Source organism: Microcaecilia unicolor, chromosome 11, assembly GCF_901765095.1.
Source record: "Microcaecilia unicolor chromosome 11, aMicUni1.1, whole genome shotgun sequence".
NCBI classification, from domain to species: domain Eukaryota; kingdom Metazoa; phylum Chordata; class Amphibia; order Gymnophiona; family Siphonopidae; genus Microcaecilia; species Microcaecilia unicolor.
In genome coordinates this window covers 117543325-117562161 of record NC_044041.1, presented here as the reverse complement: position 1 = coordinate 117562161, position 18837 = coordinate 117543325, and the positions used below count along the sequence as shown (strand labels likewise).

Sequence of the window (18837 nt, the reverse complement as noted above, 5' to 3'; positions counted from 1 at the left end):
CTGCTGAGACTGAGAAAATACTGGTTAGTAGAAGGTCTGCACAGGCTACTTGTATAAGAAGTTTTAGTGTTCTCAGTCTCCCTCTGCTGGTAGGACTGCATAACCCAAGCGTCTTGAACGGTCTGGAGGATTGCTGAGGAAAGTGTCTTTTCTTTGTGAAGCAACTCATATAAGCATGAGGGCAACCCTTTGGTTCTCTGAAAGGTGCTAACAGTACCTCAAAAGGTGTTGTCTCAGTCAATCTCTGAAGATTAAGAGGGAGACTACTACTATTTGGTACATTTTTTAAATACAAATGCTAACAAGAAAAGAAGAAAAAAAAGTCAGTAATACAGTATAATAAAAAAAACAACAACAGTTTTTTAAAATGTCACAAATCTGTAATAAGTGAGGAAAGGAAAGATCATTTTAAAATTCAAGAAAACAAAGAGGATAAACATCCAAATATCATGCCTAAACCTCCTTATTAGACCTAGATGGATACAACTGCATTTCCCCCAATATAATTTCTTCTACTGATTAGTATTAACTACCAGATGATGGAAATTCTAATCTTGTCACATTGCAATTAATTTTTCTAAGTACACAGGATCAAAGAAGATATAATGAACATTATTATAAGTTACCATTTATATGGAAATTTAAGAAAGTAGCTCCAAGATTAAGCAGACTAATTGTAAAAACGAAGTATACAGGATCAAAGAAGATATAATGAACATTATTATAAGTTACCATTTATATGGAAATTTAAGAAAGTAGCTCCAAGATTAAGCAGACTAATTGTAAAAACACTTTACAACAAACTTGTGTAGCACAAATCACATCAGAAAAAACCTGCATGCACTAACCACAAAAGGACAACTTTTCTAGAAGTATGTCTTCAGAATTAAGGATGCAATCTGATCAGATGAAAGAGACTAAGAGGGTAGTTCTAGTTTAAATATTATCTTGAGTGGACGCAAGAAACTTTGAAAGATCAAAAGAACATTTAGTATCTAGCACAACCTCATCCTAATTTTGCCCGAGTCTGACAACAAGAATATAGTAACAATTTTAAAAAGAAATAATATCTGCCCTAGTTAACAGTAAGACCTTCTTGAGATGGTATTTTAAGAAGATTTCTGCTGATAACAAGTGACAAACAGGAAAATCTAAAAACCTCAGATTTTTTTGATCTGATTCTCTAGTGTCTCCAAGTTATGATGGAAGATAAAGCGAATGCTACATACCTGTAGAAGGTATTCTCCAAGGACAGCAGGCTGATTGTTCTCACTGATGGGTGACGTCCACGGTAGCCCCTCCAATCGGAAACTTCACTAGCAAAAGCCTTTGCTAGTCCTCGCGCGTCCATGCGCACCGCGCATGCGCGGCCGTCTTCCCGCCCGAACCGGCTCGTGTTCGTCAGTCCCGTATGTAGCAAGACAAAGACAAGGGAAGACACAACTCCAAAGGGGAGGCGGGCGGGTTTGTGAGAACAATCAGCCTGCTGTCCTCGGAGAATACCTTCTACAGGTATGTAGCATTCGCTTTCTCCGAGGACAAGCAGGCTGCTTGTTCTCACTGATGGGGTATCCCTAGCCCCCAGGCTCACTCAAAACAACAACCATGGTCAATTGGGCCTCGCAACGGCGAGGACATAACTGAGATTGACCTGAAAAATTTACCAACTAACTGAGAGTGCAGCCTGGAACAGAACAAACAGGGCCCTCGGGGGGGTGGAGTTGGATCCTAAAGCCCAAACAGGTTCTGAAGAACTGACTGCCCGAACAGACTGTCGCGTCGGGTATCCTGCTGCAGGCAGTAATGAGATGTGAATGTGTGGACAGATGACCACGTCGCAGCTTTGCAAATTTCTTCAATGGTGGCTGACTTCAAGTGGGCTACCGACGCTGCCATGGCTCTAACATTATGAGCCGTGACATGACCCTCAAGAGCCAGCCCAGCCTGGGCGTAAGTGAAGGAAATGCAATCTGCTAGCCAATTGGATATGGTGCGTTTCCCCACAGCCACTCCCCTCCTATTGGGATCAAAAGAAACAAACAATTGGGCGGACTGTCTGTTGGGCTGTGTCCGCTCCAAGTAGAAGGCCAATGCTCTCTTGCAGTCCAATGTGTGCAGCTGACGTTCAGCAGGGCAGGAATGAGGACAGGGAAAGAATGTTGGCAAGACAATTGACTGGTTCAGATGGAACTCCGACACAACCTTCGGCAAGAACTTAGGGTGAGTGCGGAGGACTACTCTGTTATGATGAAATTTGGTGTAAGGGGCCTGGGCTACCAGGGCCTGAAGCTCACTGACTCTACGAGCTGAAGTAACTGCCACCAAGAAAATGACCTTCCAGGTCAAGTACTTCAGATGGCAGGAATTCAGTGGCTCAAAAGGAGGTTTCATCAGCTGGGTGAGAACGACATTGAGATCCCATGACACTAGGAGGCTTGACAGGGGGCTTTGACAAAAGCAAACCTCTCATGAAGCGAACAACTAAAGGCTGTCCTGAGATCGGCTTACCTTCCACACGGTAATGGTATGCACTGATTGCACTAAGGTGAACCCTTACAGAGTTGGTCTTGAGACCAGACTCAGACAAGTACAGAAGGTATTCAAGCAGGGTCTGTGTAGGACAAGAGCGAGGATCTAGGGCCTTGCTGTCACACCAGACGGCAAACCTCCTCCACAGAAAGAAGTAACTCCTCTTAGTGGAATCTTTCCTGGAAGCAAGCAAGATACGGGAGACACCCTCTGACAGACCCAAAGAGGCAAAGTCTACGCTCTCAACATCCAGGCCGTGAGAGCCAGGGACCGGAGGTTGGGATGCAGAAGCGCCCCTTCGTCCTGTTTGATGAGGGTCGGAAAACACTCCAATCTCCACGGTTCTTCGGAGGACAACTCCAGAAGAAGAGGGAACCAGATCTGACGCGGCCAAAAAGGAGCAATCAGAATCATGGTGCCTCGGTCTTGCTTGAGTTTCAACAAAGTCTTCCCCACCAGAGGTATGGGAGGATAAGCATACAGCAGACCCTCCCCCCAATCCAGGAGGAAGGCATCCGATGCCAGTCTGCCATGGGCCTGAAGCCTGGAACAGAACTGAGGGACTTTGTGGTTGGCTCGAGATGCGAAGAGATCTACCAAGGGGGTGCCCCACACCTGGAAGATCTGTCGCACTACACGGGAATTGAGCGACCACTCGTGAGGTTGCATAATCCTGCTCAACCTGTCGGCCAGACTGTTGTTTACGCCTGCCAGATATGTGGCTTGGAGCACCATGCCGTGACGGCGAGCCCAGAGCCACATGCTGACGGCTTCCTGACACAGGGGGCGAGATCCGGTGCCCCCCTGCTTGTTGACGTAGTACATGGCAACCTGGTTGTCTGTCTAAATTTGGATAATTTGGTGGGACAGCCGATCTCTGAAAGCCTTCAGAGCGTTCCAGATCGCTCGTAACTCCAGAAGATTGATCTGCAGATCGCGTTCCTGGAGGGACCAGCTTCCTTGGGTGTGAAGCCCATCGACATGAGCTCCCCATCCCAGGAGAGACGCATCCGTTGTCAGCACTTTTTGTGGCTGAGGAATTTGGAAAGGACGTCCCAGAGTCAGATTGGACCAAATCGTCCACCAATACAGGGATTTGAGAAAACTCGTGGACAGGTGGATCACGTCTTCTAGATCCCCAGCAGCCTGAAACCACTGGGAAGCTAGGGTCCATTGAGCAGATCTCATGTGAAGGCGGGCCATGGGAGTCACATGAACTGTGGAGGCCATGTGGCCCAGCAATCTCAACATCTGCCGAGCTGTGATCTGCTGGGACGCTCGCACCCGCGAGACGAGGGACAACAAGTTGTTGGCTCTCGTCTCTGGGAGATAGGTGCGAGCCGTCCGAGAATCCAGCAGAGCTCCTATGAATTCGAGTTTCTGCACTGGGAGAAGATGGGACTTTGGATAATTTATCACAAACCCCAGTAGCTCCAGGAGGCGAATAGTCATCTGCATGGACTGCAGGGCTCCTGCCTCGGATGTGTTCTTCACCAGCCAATCGTCGAGATATGGGAACACGTGCACCCCCAGCCTGCGAAGTGCCGCTGTTACTACAGCCAAGCACTTTGTGAACACCCTGGGCGCAGAGGCGAGCCCAAAGGGTAGCACACAGTACTGGAAGTGACGTGTGCCCAGCTGAAATCGCAGATACTGTCTGTGAGCTGGCAGTATCGGGATGTGTGTGTAGGCATCCTTCAAGTCCAGAGAGCATAGCCAATCGTTTTCCTGAATCATGGGAAGAAGGGTGCCCAGGGAAAGCATCCTGAACTTTTCTTTGACGAGATATTCGTTCAGGGCCCTTAGGTCTAGGATGGGACGCATCCCCCCTGTTTTCTTTTCCACAAGGAAGTACCTGGAATAGAATCCCAGCCCTTCTTGCCCGGATGGCACGGGCTCGACCGCATTGGCGCTGAGAAGGGCGGAGAGTTCCTCTGCAAGTACCTGCTTGTGCTGGAAGCTGTAAGACTGAGCTCCCGGTGGACAATTTGGAGGTTTTGAGGCCAAATTGAGGGTGTATCCTTGCCGGACTATTTGGAGAACCCACTGATCGGAGGTTATGAGCTGAATTTTGGCCACGAGCATAGAGGAATGGTAGGCCTTCCTCCCAAAGGAGTCTAAGGTTCTAGAGTCTTTGCCCGGGGGCGCCGAAGCATGCTCTCTAGAACTCTTAGCCTTCTTTAGGGCCAGATCCACAACTCCAGAGTCATGAGGCAACTGAGTGCGCATCAGCTCTGGGTCCCCATGGATCCGGTACTGGGACTCGATCTTCTTGGGAATGTGGGGATTAGTTAGAGGCTTGGTCCAGTTCGCCAGCAATGTCTTTTGTAGGACATGGTGCATGGGTACAGTGGACGCTTCCTTAGGTGGAGAAGGATAGTCCAGGAGCTCAAACATTTCAGCCCTGGGCTCGTCCTCCACAACCACCGGGAAGGGGATGGCCGTAGACATCTCCCGGACAAAGGAAGCAAAAGACAGACTCTCAGGAGGAGAAAGCTGTCTCTCAAGAGAGGGAGTGGGATCGGAAGGAAGACCTTCAGACTCCTCGTCAGAGAAATATCTGGGGTCTTCTTCCTCTTCCCACGAGGCCTCACCCTCGGTGTCAGACACAAGTTCACGGACCTGTGTCTGCAACCTCGCCCGACTCGACTCTGTGGAGCCACGTCCACGATGGGGGCGTCGAGAGGTAGACTCCCTCGCCCGCATCGGCGAAGCTCCCTCCGCTGACGTAGTCGGGGAGCCTTCCTGGGAGGCGGCGGCAGCCGGTACCGCACGCAGCACCGACGCCGGAGACCTCACCTCGGGCGATGGGCCAGCCGGCGCCACGCTCGACGGTACCGGTGGCGCAAGCACCGCCGGTACCGGAGGGTTAGGGCGCAACAGCTCTCCCAGAATCTCTGGGAGAACGGCCCGGAGGCTCTCGTTCAGAGCGGCTGCAGAGAAAGGCATGGAGGTCGATGCAGGCGTCGACGTCAGAACCTGTTCCGGGCTGTCCAGAGTGGAGCGCATCGACACCTCCTGAACAGAGGGTGAGTGGTCCTCTCGGTGCCGATGCCTGCTGGGTGCCGACTCCCTCGGCGACCCAGAGCTCTCGGTGCCGACACGGGAAGGGGACCGATGACGATGCTTCTTCGACTTCTTGGAACGAAGCATGTCACCGGAGCTTCTCGGCACCGACGAGGAGGACGTAGAATCCAGTCGTCGCTTCCTTGGGGCCGAGGCCGAAGGAGGTCGGTCTCGGGGGGGCTGTACCGCAGGAGCCCTCATGGTAGGGGGAGACCCACCCGAAGGCTCACCGCCACCAGCAGGGGAATGGACAGCCCTCACCTGCACTCCAGACGAAGCACCACCGTCCGACGACATCAGCCGATGAGGTCCCGGTACCACCGACGTCGATGCAGCTGTCCGATGTCTCAGCGCCGATGCAGAGGGCCGATGCCTCGATGCACTGGCGGCCGAGGATGAAGCTCTGGACGCTGAAGACGTCGATGCACTCAATACCCCCGGTGCCGACGAAGAGCCCGAGAACAAAACGTTCCACTGGGCCAATCTCGCTACCTGAGTCCGCTTTTGCAAAAGGGAACACAGACTACAGGCCTGCGGGCGGTGCCCAGCCCCCAAGCACTGAAGACACAACGCGTGCCTGTCAGTGAGCGAGATGACCCGGGCGCACTGGGTGCACTTCTTGAAGCCGCTGGGAGACTTCGATGTCATGGGCGGAAAAATCACGCCGGCGAGATCAAAAGTCGAAATGGCGGAAAAGGCACCGAAAAAAACAAGGGGAAGAAAACTTCGACCCGAGGCCTAAAAGCGGCCTACCCCGACGACGAAAGAAAACTTACCGGGGCGAAAAAGCTGAAAATAGCGGAGGGAAAAAAGACCACAGGGTCTTTTTTCACACAGAATGGGGTTTTTTTTTTTTTTGAACAACACGACGAACGCACGAGGTCGACTTTGCGGGGCTCGACACGGCGAAAACACGACCGTACCGAGCGCGGACAAAAGAAGACTGACGAACACGAGCCGGTTCGGGCGGGAAGACGGCCGCGCATGCGCATGGACGCGCGAGGACTAGCAAAGGCTTTTGCTAGTGAAGTTTCCGATTGGAGGGGCTGCCGTGGACGTCACCCATCAGTGAGAACAAGCAGCCTGCTTGTCCTCGGAGAAGACTATATTTAATCGCAGACATACTTATTTATTTATTTATGGTTCATTTATATCCCACAGTTTCCCACTCATGCAGGCACAATGTGGCTTACATTAGTTAGAAAAATTTTTTAGAAAAGTTTACAGTGTAAGAGAATAGTGCAGGGAAGACAAAGAGTAGGCAGAGGGAGAAGCTACTAACAATTGGAAACTAAGTAGGGAGGGGATCATGAAGGGCATATCAATCAGCAGAGTAGTTGAGGGAGTAAGCTTTAGCAAATAAATAGGTCTTTAGCAGCTTCTTGAAGAAAATGTGGTCCTCCTGCTTTTTGAGGTGATGCGGAAGAGCATTCCAAAATTTAGGGCACCAGTAGCGGAAGGAGGAGGAAAAAATCTTCTTATACTTGACACCCTTGCAGCTTGGGAAGTGTAGATGGAGGTAAGATCGTGATGCAGGTGTGGCATTCCTGGGCGGAAGGTCAATCAAGGGGAGCATATAGACTGGAGCAAGCCCGTAGATGATTTTGTGGGTTAAGGAGCAGAGCTTAAACATAATATGCTCCTGTACAGGTAGCCAATGGAGCCTGAAGTGCAATGGCTCAGCATGTGCAAAACAGTGACCACCCAGAATCAGTCTCGCGGCAGTGTTCTGGACTGTTTGGAACTTTTTCAGTAGGGAGACCTTGCAACCCGCATAAATTCCGCTGCAGTAATCTAGGTGGGAGAGGACTAGCCAATGCACAAGCGTGCGGAACAAATCTCTGGTTATGAAGTATCTTATGCGTCGGAGCCTGCACATGGCATGAAACATTCTTTTGCAGACCAGATGCACATGGTTGTCCAACTGGAGGTGCATGTCCAGGTGCACTCCTAAAAGCCGAAGACTGTTGGCGACTGGAAGAGTGTGGTCCTTCACTGCAAGTGTTGCGTCAATTATTTGGGTGTGAGTGGACGAGAGTAAGAGACACTGAGTTTTATCCTGGTTTAATTTAAAGCGAAACACCTGGGACCATTGCTCAATAGTGGAGAGTAGAGTGGAGAGTAGCGATTTCTGCAACGGTGGAATGAAAGGGGGATATAGATGGTAATATCATCAGCATAAATGAAAGGGTTGAGGTCTAATTTAGATAGTGCAGAGGCTAAAGGCATCAACATAACATGGAATAAGGTTGGTGAGAGGGGTAAGCCCTGTGGAACCCCACAAGAGGCAATCCACGGAGGAGAAGTTGCGGACTCCACAGAGACCTGGTAGAATCTAGTGGTCAGGAAGCCCTCAAACCAGCGTAAAACAGACCCTCCTATGCCAAAGGAGTCTAATAGATGTAATAGTATGTTATGGTCCACCATGTCGAAGGCGCTTGACATGTCAAATTGAAGCAATAGTATCTTTCGACCGATGGATAGCTCTCGTTTAAAGTTTGATAATAGGGTGACAAGAACAGTCTCTGTGCTATATTGAGCCCGGAAACCTGACTGTGAGTGGTGAAGAATATCGAAATCAGCCAGAAAATCATTGAGCTGAGCGTTGACCATACTCTCCATCAACTTGGTAACCAATGGTATCGATGCCACTGGGCGATAATTAGAGAACATCTGGTTTAATCTTTAGGTTCTTCGGAATGGGAGTGAGAAGAATGTTTCCATGGTCAGACGGGAAAAAACCAGAGCATAACATGAAGTTCAAGTAGCTAGTCAGGTCTTCAACAAAACACGTTGGGACGACTTTTAGAAGATGGGTCGGGCAAACATCCAATCTACAGTGCTTGTTGGAGAGCTTCAGTAAAGCAGTGGATACGTCTTTAAGTGAAAGGCAACTGAAGCTGGTCCAAATGCGATCGACCGGGCAGAAATCCGTAGGTGAGGCCAAGGAAACCAAGAAGTCATCCATGTCTGAAAGACGACTTACAGTTGATGACCGTAGGGATAAGATTTTCTCTTTAAAGTAAGTGGCCAATTGGGTGGCAGATGGAAGACACTGGAGGCTTCTAGCTTTCGGGTATCGAGGAAGGAGTTAAGTAACTGATACACCCTTTTTATGTCCCGGCCAGCAGACTGTAATTTAGATGAAAAATAAATACGCTTAGCTTGCTGGATGGCGTACTTGTACTTGCGGTGACAGATTTTCCAAGCCCCCAGGGCAAGATCAGTTTTCCGTTTCCGCCAAGCCCTTTCAAGTCTTCTTGTCTCTGATTTTAAGACTCTAAGGTCAGTGGAGAACCAGGGCGTTGAGCTGCCAATATAGGAGGTTTTGAGATGTAGAGGCGCAATGGAATCTAGCAGTCGTGCATTTACTATCCCAGGCAGAGAGGTAGTTAGGCAAGGTAGGTTGCAACTCCCTGCCATTACTATAAAAAGACTGCCAGAATAGACAGGGGTCAATGGCGCCTCTAGTGTAATACTGGTGAATTCTGTGAGGCTGGGAGAGATCTGAGGTTTGCCAACGCATGGTGAACTTCAATTTGTAGTGGACGGACCAGGTAGTTTCAAATCCATCCATCCAGCTGCCCGTAGAGGTTTGATACTCGACCTGAGTCATACGCTGTGCAAAACTAGACCGTCTAGTTAATTTGTCAGCATCACCTCCATCCCTCACCTCACCATCCCTCTTGTCCCCCTCCTCCTTCCTAGCTCTCAACCTTTGGCACTTCCTTCCTGCCATTAACCCATCCCCTTTCCTCCTAAGTACACCCCGTCTTCGTCGCCTTCGTCGCCCGACCTCCCCCACCCTCCTCCGCACTCTCTTGCTCCTCCTCCTGCTATCCGTGGGAGACATTAACCCTAATCCAGGTCCCCCTCACTTGTCCCCATCCTATCCCTGCGAACGATCCCAGGATGTCTCCAATCTCGTCTCTATTCCCCTCCTTCCCCCCTCCTCCCTCCCCTTCTCATGCGCCTTGTGGAATGCCCACTCAGTCTGCAACAAACTGCCTCTCACCCACGATCTCTTTATCTCTCGCTCCCTTCAACTGCTCGCCCTAACCGAAACCTGGATCTCCCCGGAAGACTCTGCCTCAGTTGCAGCCCTCTGCCATGGAGGCTCTCTCTTCTCCCACACGCCCCGCCCAGTTGGCCGCGGCGGAGGCGTTGGGCTACTACTCTCACCCTCCTGTAGTTTCCAACCCCTCCACCTTCCGCAGTCTCACTGCTTCTCATCCTTTGAAGCCCATTCCATCCGGCTATTCTACCCGCTACCACTCAGAGTGGCAGTCATTTACCGCACCCCTGATAAATCCTTCCCTTCCTTCCTTACCGACTTTGATGCTTGGCTCTGTCTTTCTTGACCCCTCATTCTCGGAGACTTTAACGTACATGCTGATGACCTATCCGACCCCCATGCTTCTAAGTTCCTCACCCTAACATCCTCCTTCAACCTCCAGCTGTGCTCCACCACCCCTACTCACCGCGACGGCCATTGTCTTGACCTCGTCCTCTCCTCCTCCGGCTCACCCTCCAATTTCCACATCTCAGCTCTTCCTCTCTCCGACCATCACCTGATCACATTCACACTTCTTCACCCCCCCCCCCCTCCACCCCGTCCAACTTTAACCACCACCTCCAGGAACCTCCAGGCTATTGACCCCTCCACCTTATCATCTACTATCTCTAATCTCCTCCCCTCCATCACGTCCTCCGCATCTGTCGACAAAGCGGTCTCCGCTTACAATACCACTCTCTCCTCTGCTTTGGACACCCTCGCGCCATCCATCTCCCGTCCCACAAAACGCACCAATCCCCAGCCCTGGCTGACTCCTTGCATCCGTTACCTTCGCTCCTGCACCCGATCCGCTGAGCGCCTCTGGAGGAAATCTCGTACCCTTTCAGACTTCCTCCACTACAAATTCATGCTATCCTCCCTCCACTCCTCCCTATTCCGTGCAAAACAGGACTACTACACCCAATTGACCAATTCTCTCAGCTCCAACCCTCGTCGTCTCTTCACCACCCTTAACTCCCTCCTAAAAGTGCCCCCCGCTCCTACTCCCCCTTCTCCCTCTCCTCAATCACTGGCCGACTATTTCCGCAACAAAGTGCATAAGATCAACCTTGAGTTCACGACCAAGCCACCACCACCTCCTCACCCTTTAACCCTCTCCCTCAACCAACCTACCCAGGTCTCTTTCTCCTCTTTTCCTGAGATCACCGAGGATGAAACTTCCCGCCTTCTTTCCTCTTCGAAATGCACCACCTGTTCCTCTGATCCCATCCCCACCAACCTACTCAACACCATCTCCCATACTGTCACCCCCGCCATCTGTCGCATCCTCAACCTCTCTCTCTCCATTGCAACTGTCCCTGACACCTTCAAGCACGCCGTTGTCACACCTCTCCTCAAAAAACCTTCACTTGACCCTACCTGCCCCTCCAACTACCGCCCCATCTCTCTTTTACCCTTCCTTTCCAAATTACTTGAGCGTGCCGTTCATAGCCGCTGCCTTGATTTTCTCTCCTCTCATGCCATCCTCGATCCACTTCAATCCGGTTTTCGCCCCCTGCACTCGACTGAAACGGCACTCTCTAAAGTTTGCAATGACCTGCTCCTGGCCAAATCCAGAGGTCACTACTCCATCCTCATCCTCCTCGATCTTTCCGCCGCGTTTGACACTGTCAATCATGATTTACTTCTTGCCACGCTGTCCTCTTTTGGGTTCCAAGGCCCTGTCCTCTCCTGGTTCTCCTCTTATCTCTCCCACCGCACCTTCAGGGTACACTCCCATGGATCTTCCTCCACTCCCATCCCACTATCCGTTGGAGTTCCCCAGGGATCTGTCCTTGGACCCCTTCTCTTCTCAATCTACACCTCTTCCCTGGGCTCGCTGATCTCGTCTCATGGTTTTCAATATCATCTTTATGCTGATGACACCCAGCTATACCTCTCCACACCTGACATCACCGCGGAGACCCAGGCCAAGGTATCGGCCTGTTTATCCGACATTGCGGCATGGATGTCCAACCGCCACCTGAAGCTGAACATGTCCAAGACCGAGCTCCTCGTCTTTCCTCCTAAACCCACCTCTCCTCTTCCTCCACTCTCTATCTCTGTTGATAACACCCTCATCCTCTCCGTCCCATCTGCCCGCAACCTCGGAGTCATCTTCGACTCCTCCCTCTCCTTCTCTGCGCATATCCAACAGACTGCCAAGACCTGTCGCTTCTTCCTCTTCAACATCAGCAAAATTCGCCCTTTCCTCTCTGAGCATACCACCAGAACACTCGTCCACGCTCTCATTACCTCTCGCCTTGATTACTGCAACTTACTCCTCACCGGCCTCCCACTCGGCCACCTATCCCCCCTTCAATCCGTTCAGCATGCTGCTGCACGTCTTATATTCCGCCAAAACCGATATACTCGTATCACCCCTCTCCTCAAATCACTTCATTGGCTTCTGATCAGATATCGCATACAATTCAAGCTCCTCCTCCTTACCTACAAATGCACTCAGTCTGCGGCTCCTCACTACCTCTCCACTCTCATCTCCCCCTATGTTCCCGCCCGCAACCTCCGCTCACAGGACAAAGCCCTTCTCTCTCAGTACCCTTCTCCACTACTGCCAACTCCAGGCTCCGCTCATTCTGCCTTGCCTCACCCTATGCCTGGAACAATCTTCCCTCACCCATACGCCATGCCCCCTCCCTACCCCTACCCATCTTCAAATCTCTGCTTAAAACTCACCATGTCAATGCTGCCTTCGGCGCCTAACCGCTCTAGAAATATGAAATGGCCCAATCTATCCACCCTATCAGATTAACTGCTCACTCGTCCTCCAATCTATCCACCCTATCAGATTATCTGTTCACTCGTCCTCTAGATTGTTCACTTGTCTTTAGATTGTTCTCTTGTCTTTTAGATTGTAAGCTCTTTGAGCAGGGACTGTCCTTCTATGTTTAAATTGTACAGCGCTGCGTAACCCTAGTAGCGCTTTAGAAATGCTAGTTAGTAGTAGTAGTAGTAGCAGTCTTTATACAAAATTCAGCTAATTGACTGAGAGAAGTTTTTAATATGGTTTCTGTCCTTGTCACAACTGACCATACCTCTTGCAGTACTCCTGAAGAGAAATTAGTTGTCATCCACAAGTACCAGATCCTTAACCTGAGCCACAGGACTAGAGACTGAAATGAGTACACACCAGCAGCAGTACTGTAAGCTAGCAGTTCCCAATGAGTGGGATCTCACTCTAGGGCTCATCAAGGAGATCATAGGGAGAAGAAAGAATTGTCTTCGGCCTCAGGGGGAAGCTTTCATCCAGTCTCTGAAACACCACATATGCTTGTCCACAAGGCCTGATACATCCATAGAAGCCGGAAGCTCTTGATTTTACTTTTACACTTTGCCACAAAGAAGGAAAAAATAAAATAAAACACCTCAAAACAAGACTTATTGCGAGGAGGTTAGAATCTGTTGTGCCGTGCTCTGTCATGGCACCAAAGGGGCAAGGCATGTCTCTTTGGGCATGCGTTTGTGACCATGTGCCACAGGAAGGGCTTTCCTCTATTGTGACAGCCATTACCTTCTGATGATAGCCAAATTTCTACTTGGGGTTCACCTCACAAGGTAGGTAATATAAGAACATAAATCACCATACTGGGTCAGACCAATGGTCCATCTAGCCCAGTATCCTGCTTACAACAGTGGTCCCTCTGTACACACAGGTGCACTTTGCCAGCTCCCCCAGTCTCCCTTATTAAACCCATATTTCTCCTTTACTTTCTCAAATCCTACATGCCTATCTGCTTCCTTAATTAATTGTCCCAAACAATTTTAGCTTTTCCATTCCTACTCTAAATATGTTCAATATATTTGTTCAGGTGGAAAGTCTCTTATGACAAACTGGAAGGAATCTAGTAAACCATTTTCACCCAAATAGATACCCTTTAATTTTCGCCCACATTTTTAGAGTGAATCTAAGGAATGGGTTGTCCTGCTCTAAAGTAATCCTATGTAAGCAGGTCAATCACAGTAGCCCACCCAATAGCACCTCCCCTGTGTATCTTGTTCTATCTTCACCCACCGTTTGCATGTCCTTACTCTTCATTCCAAGAGTCTATATTTCGGCAGCTTCAAAGTAGGAATGAGAGCAAGGAACTCCCAGCCCTCTTTTATCCCTAGATAAACACACCATCCTTAGTGGCCCTTTGTTCCATATGAATTCAAAGACCTTCTTTTGCAGGTTCTTCAAAGCTTTATCAGACACCTCTATTTGAAAGAATGTGAATAAAAAGAGGACCCTGGGTAGGATATTCATCTTCACAATCACAATCCATTCCAGCCATGACACGTTCTTATTCCAAATCTCAGCAGACAGCTTTTAAATGTGGTGCATGATGGATCATCTGATATCTGCACTCCAAGGTATTTAATAGATTCCCTGGCCTACTTAAATGGGAACAATGCCCTCACAGATGTCTCTAAATTAACATTAAGGGCCTCTGATTTACTCATATTGATCTTGTAACCAGATACTCTGCTGTAGCTCTCTCTCATACAATATGATCAGCAGAGCTGTAATAAGCTGACTAATTGTAAATATCACATACATCATCTGCAAACAATGCTATTTTGAAATCTTTAGATCCCACTCTTATGCCTTAAATATCTTCCTGTCTATGAATATTTTCCATTACAGACTCTATCTAGGGCAAACAAGAGTGATGACGGAGGCAGCACTACCTTGAACCTTTCTCAAGTTCAAATGTCTCTGAATATCTGCCATTAACGCTTATTCAAGCTTTAAGATTTGTATAAAGCATCTCATCCAGCTGATGACGTTAGCACCTAGCCTCACTTTTAATAACACCTGAAACATAAAACCCAATTCCACCTGATCAAACACCTCTTCAGCATTGACTGTCAAGAGCACAGAGACAATCCTATTGGCTTTAATTCTCCAAATAAGGTTAACTATTCTATGAATGTTATCACGTCTGCTTTCCTGGAATAAATCCAGATTGATCTTCACTTACTAGCTTAGATATAAATACTCGCAGCCTATTCACCAATATCTTTGCTAACAATTTGGCATCTAAATTGATCAGCAAGACTGGCATATAGGACATGCATACACTAGGCTTTGGGACAAGAGTGATTCCTGCTGTTTTCATTAATTTTTCCACCGCATCCCCAAATATTATTGTATTAAATGTTTGTGTCATTGGAGCAACCGTCCCTTTGAATTTTTAAATAAAATTTAGCTGTTAGTCCATCAAGCCCTGAGACTTCCCTCTATATGGCTATTAATGCCTTTGACTACTTCTTGCTCAGAAATGTCCCTATCAAGTATAAATGTTTCTTTTCTCACTAAGCTTTGGCATTTGACGCCTCGTATTTCTAACACTACAGCCCACCAGTGAAAACAAGATCACACTGCATCTAGAAGCTGGACACAATCTTCCCCTTGAAGGCAGCCCTGCCTGTAGCTTCCAGCTTCAGATAGGCTGCATCAGTCCTCAGTCATTAGGGTCCATGCTCAGGGAAGTTGCAGACAATCCTCACTACTGGCCTCCCAAGCACTTATGCACTACTTGAATGTTCTTACTGTCCCTTCCAGTACAGAAACACAGGTGATGCTGGTTTAATCAGGCAGCCATTTGCACTTCCCAACTATGCTGCCACAGACCTTATTCCATCTGTGATCTCAGTACTACATGAGATATTTTTACCAACATGTCCTGACGCTTTGTCCTAAGCTACTCACCAGCCCAACGGGCATGCCCAGAGCGATGCGCAAGTCATCTGATAGATCCCCAGGTTTCTTCTCTTTCAGCCGCGTCTCAAATTCTTTACCCTATGGGATTGGAGTGATGAACCAAATGTCAAAGGGTATTTAACCGCTGGAGGCTATTGCATCCCCCCCCCCCCCCCCCAAAAAAAAAAAACATGTATTCTTCAGGCATCTAAGTTAAGGACAGGGACTTAAAGGAGAAACAAACATTACCTCCTGCTCTCCCAACAGTTTAGGGATCTGGAGAAGCTGGGAGTTCAGCACTGACAGTTTGGAATTGGAGTGAACTGATAACCTAGAAGTGTATCCTAAGATCTCAGCAAATGAACACCTTATTTCACAGTACAGGGATGAAGCAGAGAAGCAATCTCAGGCTCACCTCATAGTACAGGTCTCCATGGATGGTCAGTTTGGGCTTTGTCTGCCACTTGAAGAAAGCATCATGCAATTTCTGATAATCTATATCAATCTTGCCCATCTTAGGCCGCACCTTCTCTCGCATTTTTGATTTCATGGTTTTTTGCTCTTCCTGGAAGATAGAAGAAATGAGTCAAAGGATACCAAAATCCACACTCCCCTCCTTTCCAGAGCCACCAAGGCGTGTGACCCTCCTTCCCATCTCCCTCCCTGAGTCAGCAATGTTCTACCTTCTCTTGCAGTGCTTCTCTCATCTCTTGGATGCCTGTCCTCTTGATGAACTCGGGCAGCTCGAATGGTGGCTTCTCAATACCTCGTTTGCCCTGCAGGTACTTCCTCTTGAAGCACCAGTGCCGGGGCACAGGTACAGAGTTCCTGGTAGCCTTCAGGTGAACCAGCAGTTTTGGGTCCTGTGCAGTGACATCGTGCATCTCTACTACATCCGGCCGGGCCACGAGCTAAACATGGAAAAGAACAGCAAAGGATAAGTGTTCCCCCACAGTTATGGTTCTAAGCAAGGATTTGTTGAGTATTAGGTTAACAGCTCACCTGCTTCAGCTCAGCCACAGTGAAACGGTTCATTCTTCGAAGCTTCTTCTTGGACAACTTGGGGACATCTGGTTTCTTTTCCTATAAGCAAACAGACATAAAATTTCACAAACCCCCCCTATATCTCACATCCCCCACCCCCATTGAGAAATGGCCATAAACCTCAATACTTCTTGCCAAGACTACTACTACTACTTCTCATTTCTAAAGCGCTACTAGACATACACAGCGCTGTACACTTGAACATGAAGAGACAGTCCCTGCTCGACAGAGCTTACAATCTAACATTTCACCAAACATTTCACTGCTCCCCTAAACCCCAACTATCATCTACATACCACAGATCCCTCCTTCATCCCCTTTCTGCTAAGAAAAGACAAACCTGAGTGCGCCCACACAACCACCACCCATATTCCGTAAGTTCTTGCTGACACCAAACAATAAACTCCAGTTTCTTTAACATCCTAACCACTGCTATCCTATGAAGAATCCCCTCCCCCCCAGATCCTCACACTTCACTCATATTCTATTCTGCTGAGGAAAGTCAGCCCTAGCTCTCTAACAATCAGTTTGCCCACAGGTAACTACAGAATAATTCCTTTCCATTAGAGAAGTTTTCTAAAGTGTGCTGTTGGGCCTTCTGTTTCTGAAGCAAACAGTGGAGTTGACAAAAAAGTAAAATGAACTCTTCAATATCTCTTGTGTCTTTATTATGAATCTTCACTTGATGCAATATGGGCTGTGTTTCGGCTATAGGGCCTGTATCAGGAGTCTACACAGGAGTGTGTGTGAATATGAAGTTCAATCAATCACTGTCATGCTTAATAGCAAGAAAATCAGACTCAACACACGGTCTGAACTGTAGATAAACAAACAATTTCACAGAATCATAATACACAATCCCATCGAAGCGACTCTTCACACAGACTTCTGGTGCAGGCCCTATAGCCAAAACACGGTCTGTGTCGAGTGAAGATTCATAATTAGAAACACAAGATATACTGAAGAATCCGTTCGGCTTTTTTGTCAACTCCACTTTTGTTTGCTTTGTGACTTTTGAGAAGTGCTGTTCTGTGATTTTTTTTTCTTTTGTTTCTTTCTTTCCTTCTGTTTCTGAAACATACTGCATCCAGACAGACCACAGATGCCCCATGAACCCATCATACCTCACGCTCATCACTATCATAGTCGTCACTGTCCATCTGTTCTTCCTCCAGTCGCTTCTTTGGGGCAGCCGAGCTCAACACTTTGTCTGTTTTCTCTGGTTCTTTCTCCTTCTCCTTCTTCACATCATCTGTCAGCTGCATGGTCAGAAAAGGGAAAGAATGTTGAGTAGTACTGATGCCAACATCTTGGGGACTAACTCTCCTGCTGTCTTCCACAGTGTCTGGCAATGATAAGGTATGGTACCCAGCTGGGTTACCTGCTGTTCAGCATCATACACACCTTGAAGGCATCAAAAATACGCTTGAAGAAGATAAAGCTGGGCTCATAGATTTCAGGTTCCTCTGTCACGTATTCAATCTCCACCTCTGGGGTCTCCCTCACTTCCTCACGTGCACTCTTGAAATTTTTCACCACTTTCTCAGTTGTCCCTTTCTTCTTCTTCTTCCTGTTCCGCCGCCGCCGATTTCTCTGCGATAATGGAAACAGCCAGTGCTTTAGAAGCTAAGGCGTCTAGTGTTAAGTTGGCAAACCACACCTATTTGAAGCTTATTTCATAAATAAAAAGTAAAACACACCTTCATTTAAGGTACGATCACATACATCAGCTCTACAGCTGCTGTAAATGACTGAGTCTACATTTAGCAAGGGTGTGCATAAATTATAGCACTTTATAATCCACCTGTTTATTGCTCGCACCACCCATGATCTGCGCAAGCTCTGCCCAAGTGTCCGCCCACAGTGAAAGTATATACCATGCAAATTATGCACAGCAATATTTTATAAAAGGTCAGTTATGGCTGCCGTGACCTCTTGTTGTACTTCAGTAGTACCACAAGGCTGCCATGAGAAATCGTGGCAGGTGTTTTGGAAAGTCAGCTGTTAGGGGTAGGAGCGAGTGGGCTGCGTTCCTGCTCCCACTGCCCACTGTTGAAGCACCAGTGATAGCAGGTAAGACAGTGGGGGAGGGGGTTGCCCTATCCCGTATGTTAGAGGGGTGGGAAATGGTTTTGCATGGTTGGGGGGGGGGGGGGGGGGGGTGAGAATCAGAGTCCTGAGACCAGATGGCCTCTACTATTTTTTTTTATTATTATTATGATACAGGTCTCAGCCAATATTCAGCTGGGCCTGCATAAGTGTCTTACGCGGGACTGGCTGAATGAATACTGGCCGTGACTTGCATAAACATGGTGGCCAGCACTGGAACAGTTACCCCAGATATTCAGTGCCACTACCCACACATGGCCCAGCACTGAATATATGGGGCTAATTTAGCCAGCCACAGTGTTTAAAAAAAACAAAAAACACACCTATC

At 48.4% G+C, this 18837-nt stretch overlaps 1 protein-coding gene across 1 annotated transcript in view; it reads right to left on the bottom strand.

Moving 5' to 3' along the window:
* The window catches only part of SF3B2 (splicing factor 3b subunit 2), a 102818-nt gene that overhangs the window by 13577 nt on the left and 70404 nt on the right, over positions 1-18837 (bottom strand). The window contains exons 9-14 of the mRNA XM_030217837.1: positions 17805-17993; positions 17525-17659; positions 16359-16439; positions 16040-16267; positions 15772-15921; positions 15366-15455 (exon numbers count right to left, since the gene is read on the bottom strand). Of these exons, the coding sequence (XP_030073697.1) occupies positions 15366-15455; positions 15772-15921; positions 16040-16267; positions 16359-16439; positions 17525-17659; positions 17805-17993 (873 nt within the window). The remainder of the gene's footprint in view (positions 1-15365; positions 15456-15771; positions 15922-16039; positions 16268-16358; positions 16440-17524; positions 17660-17804; positions 17994-18837) is intronic.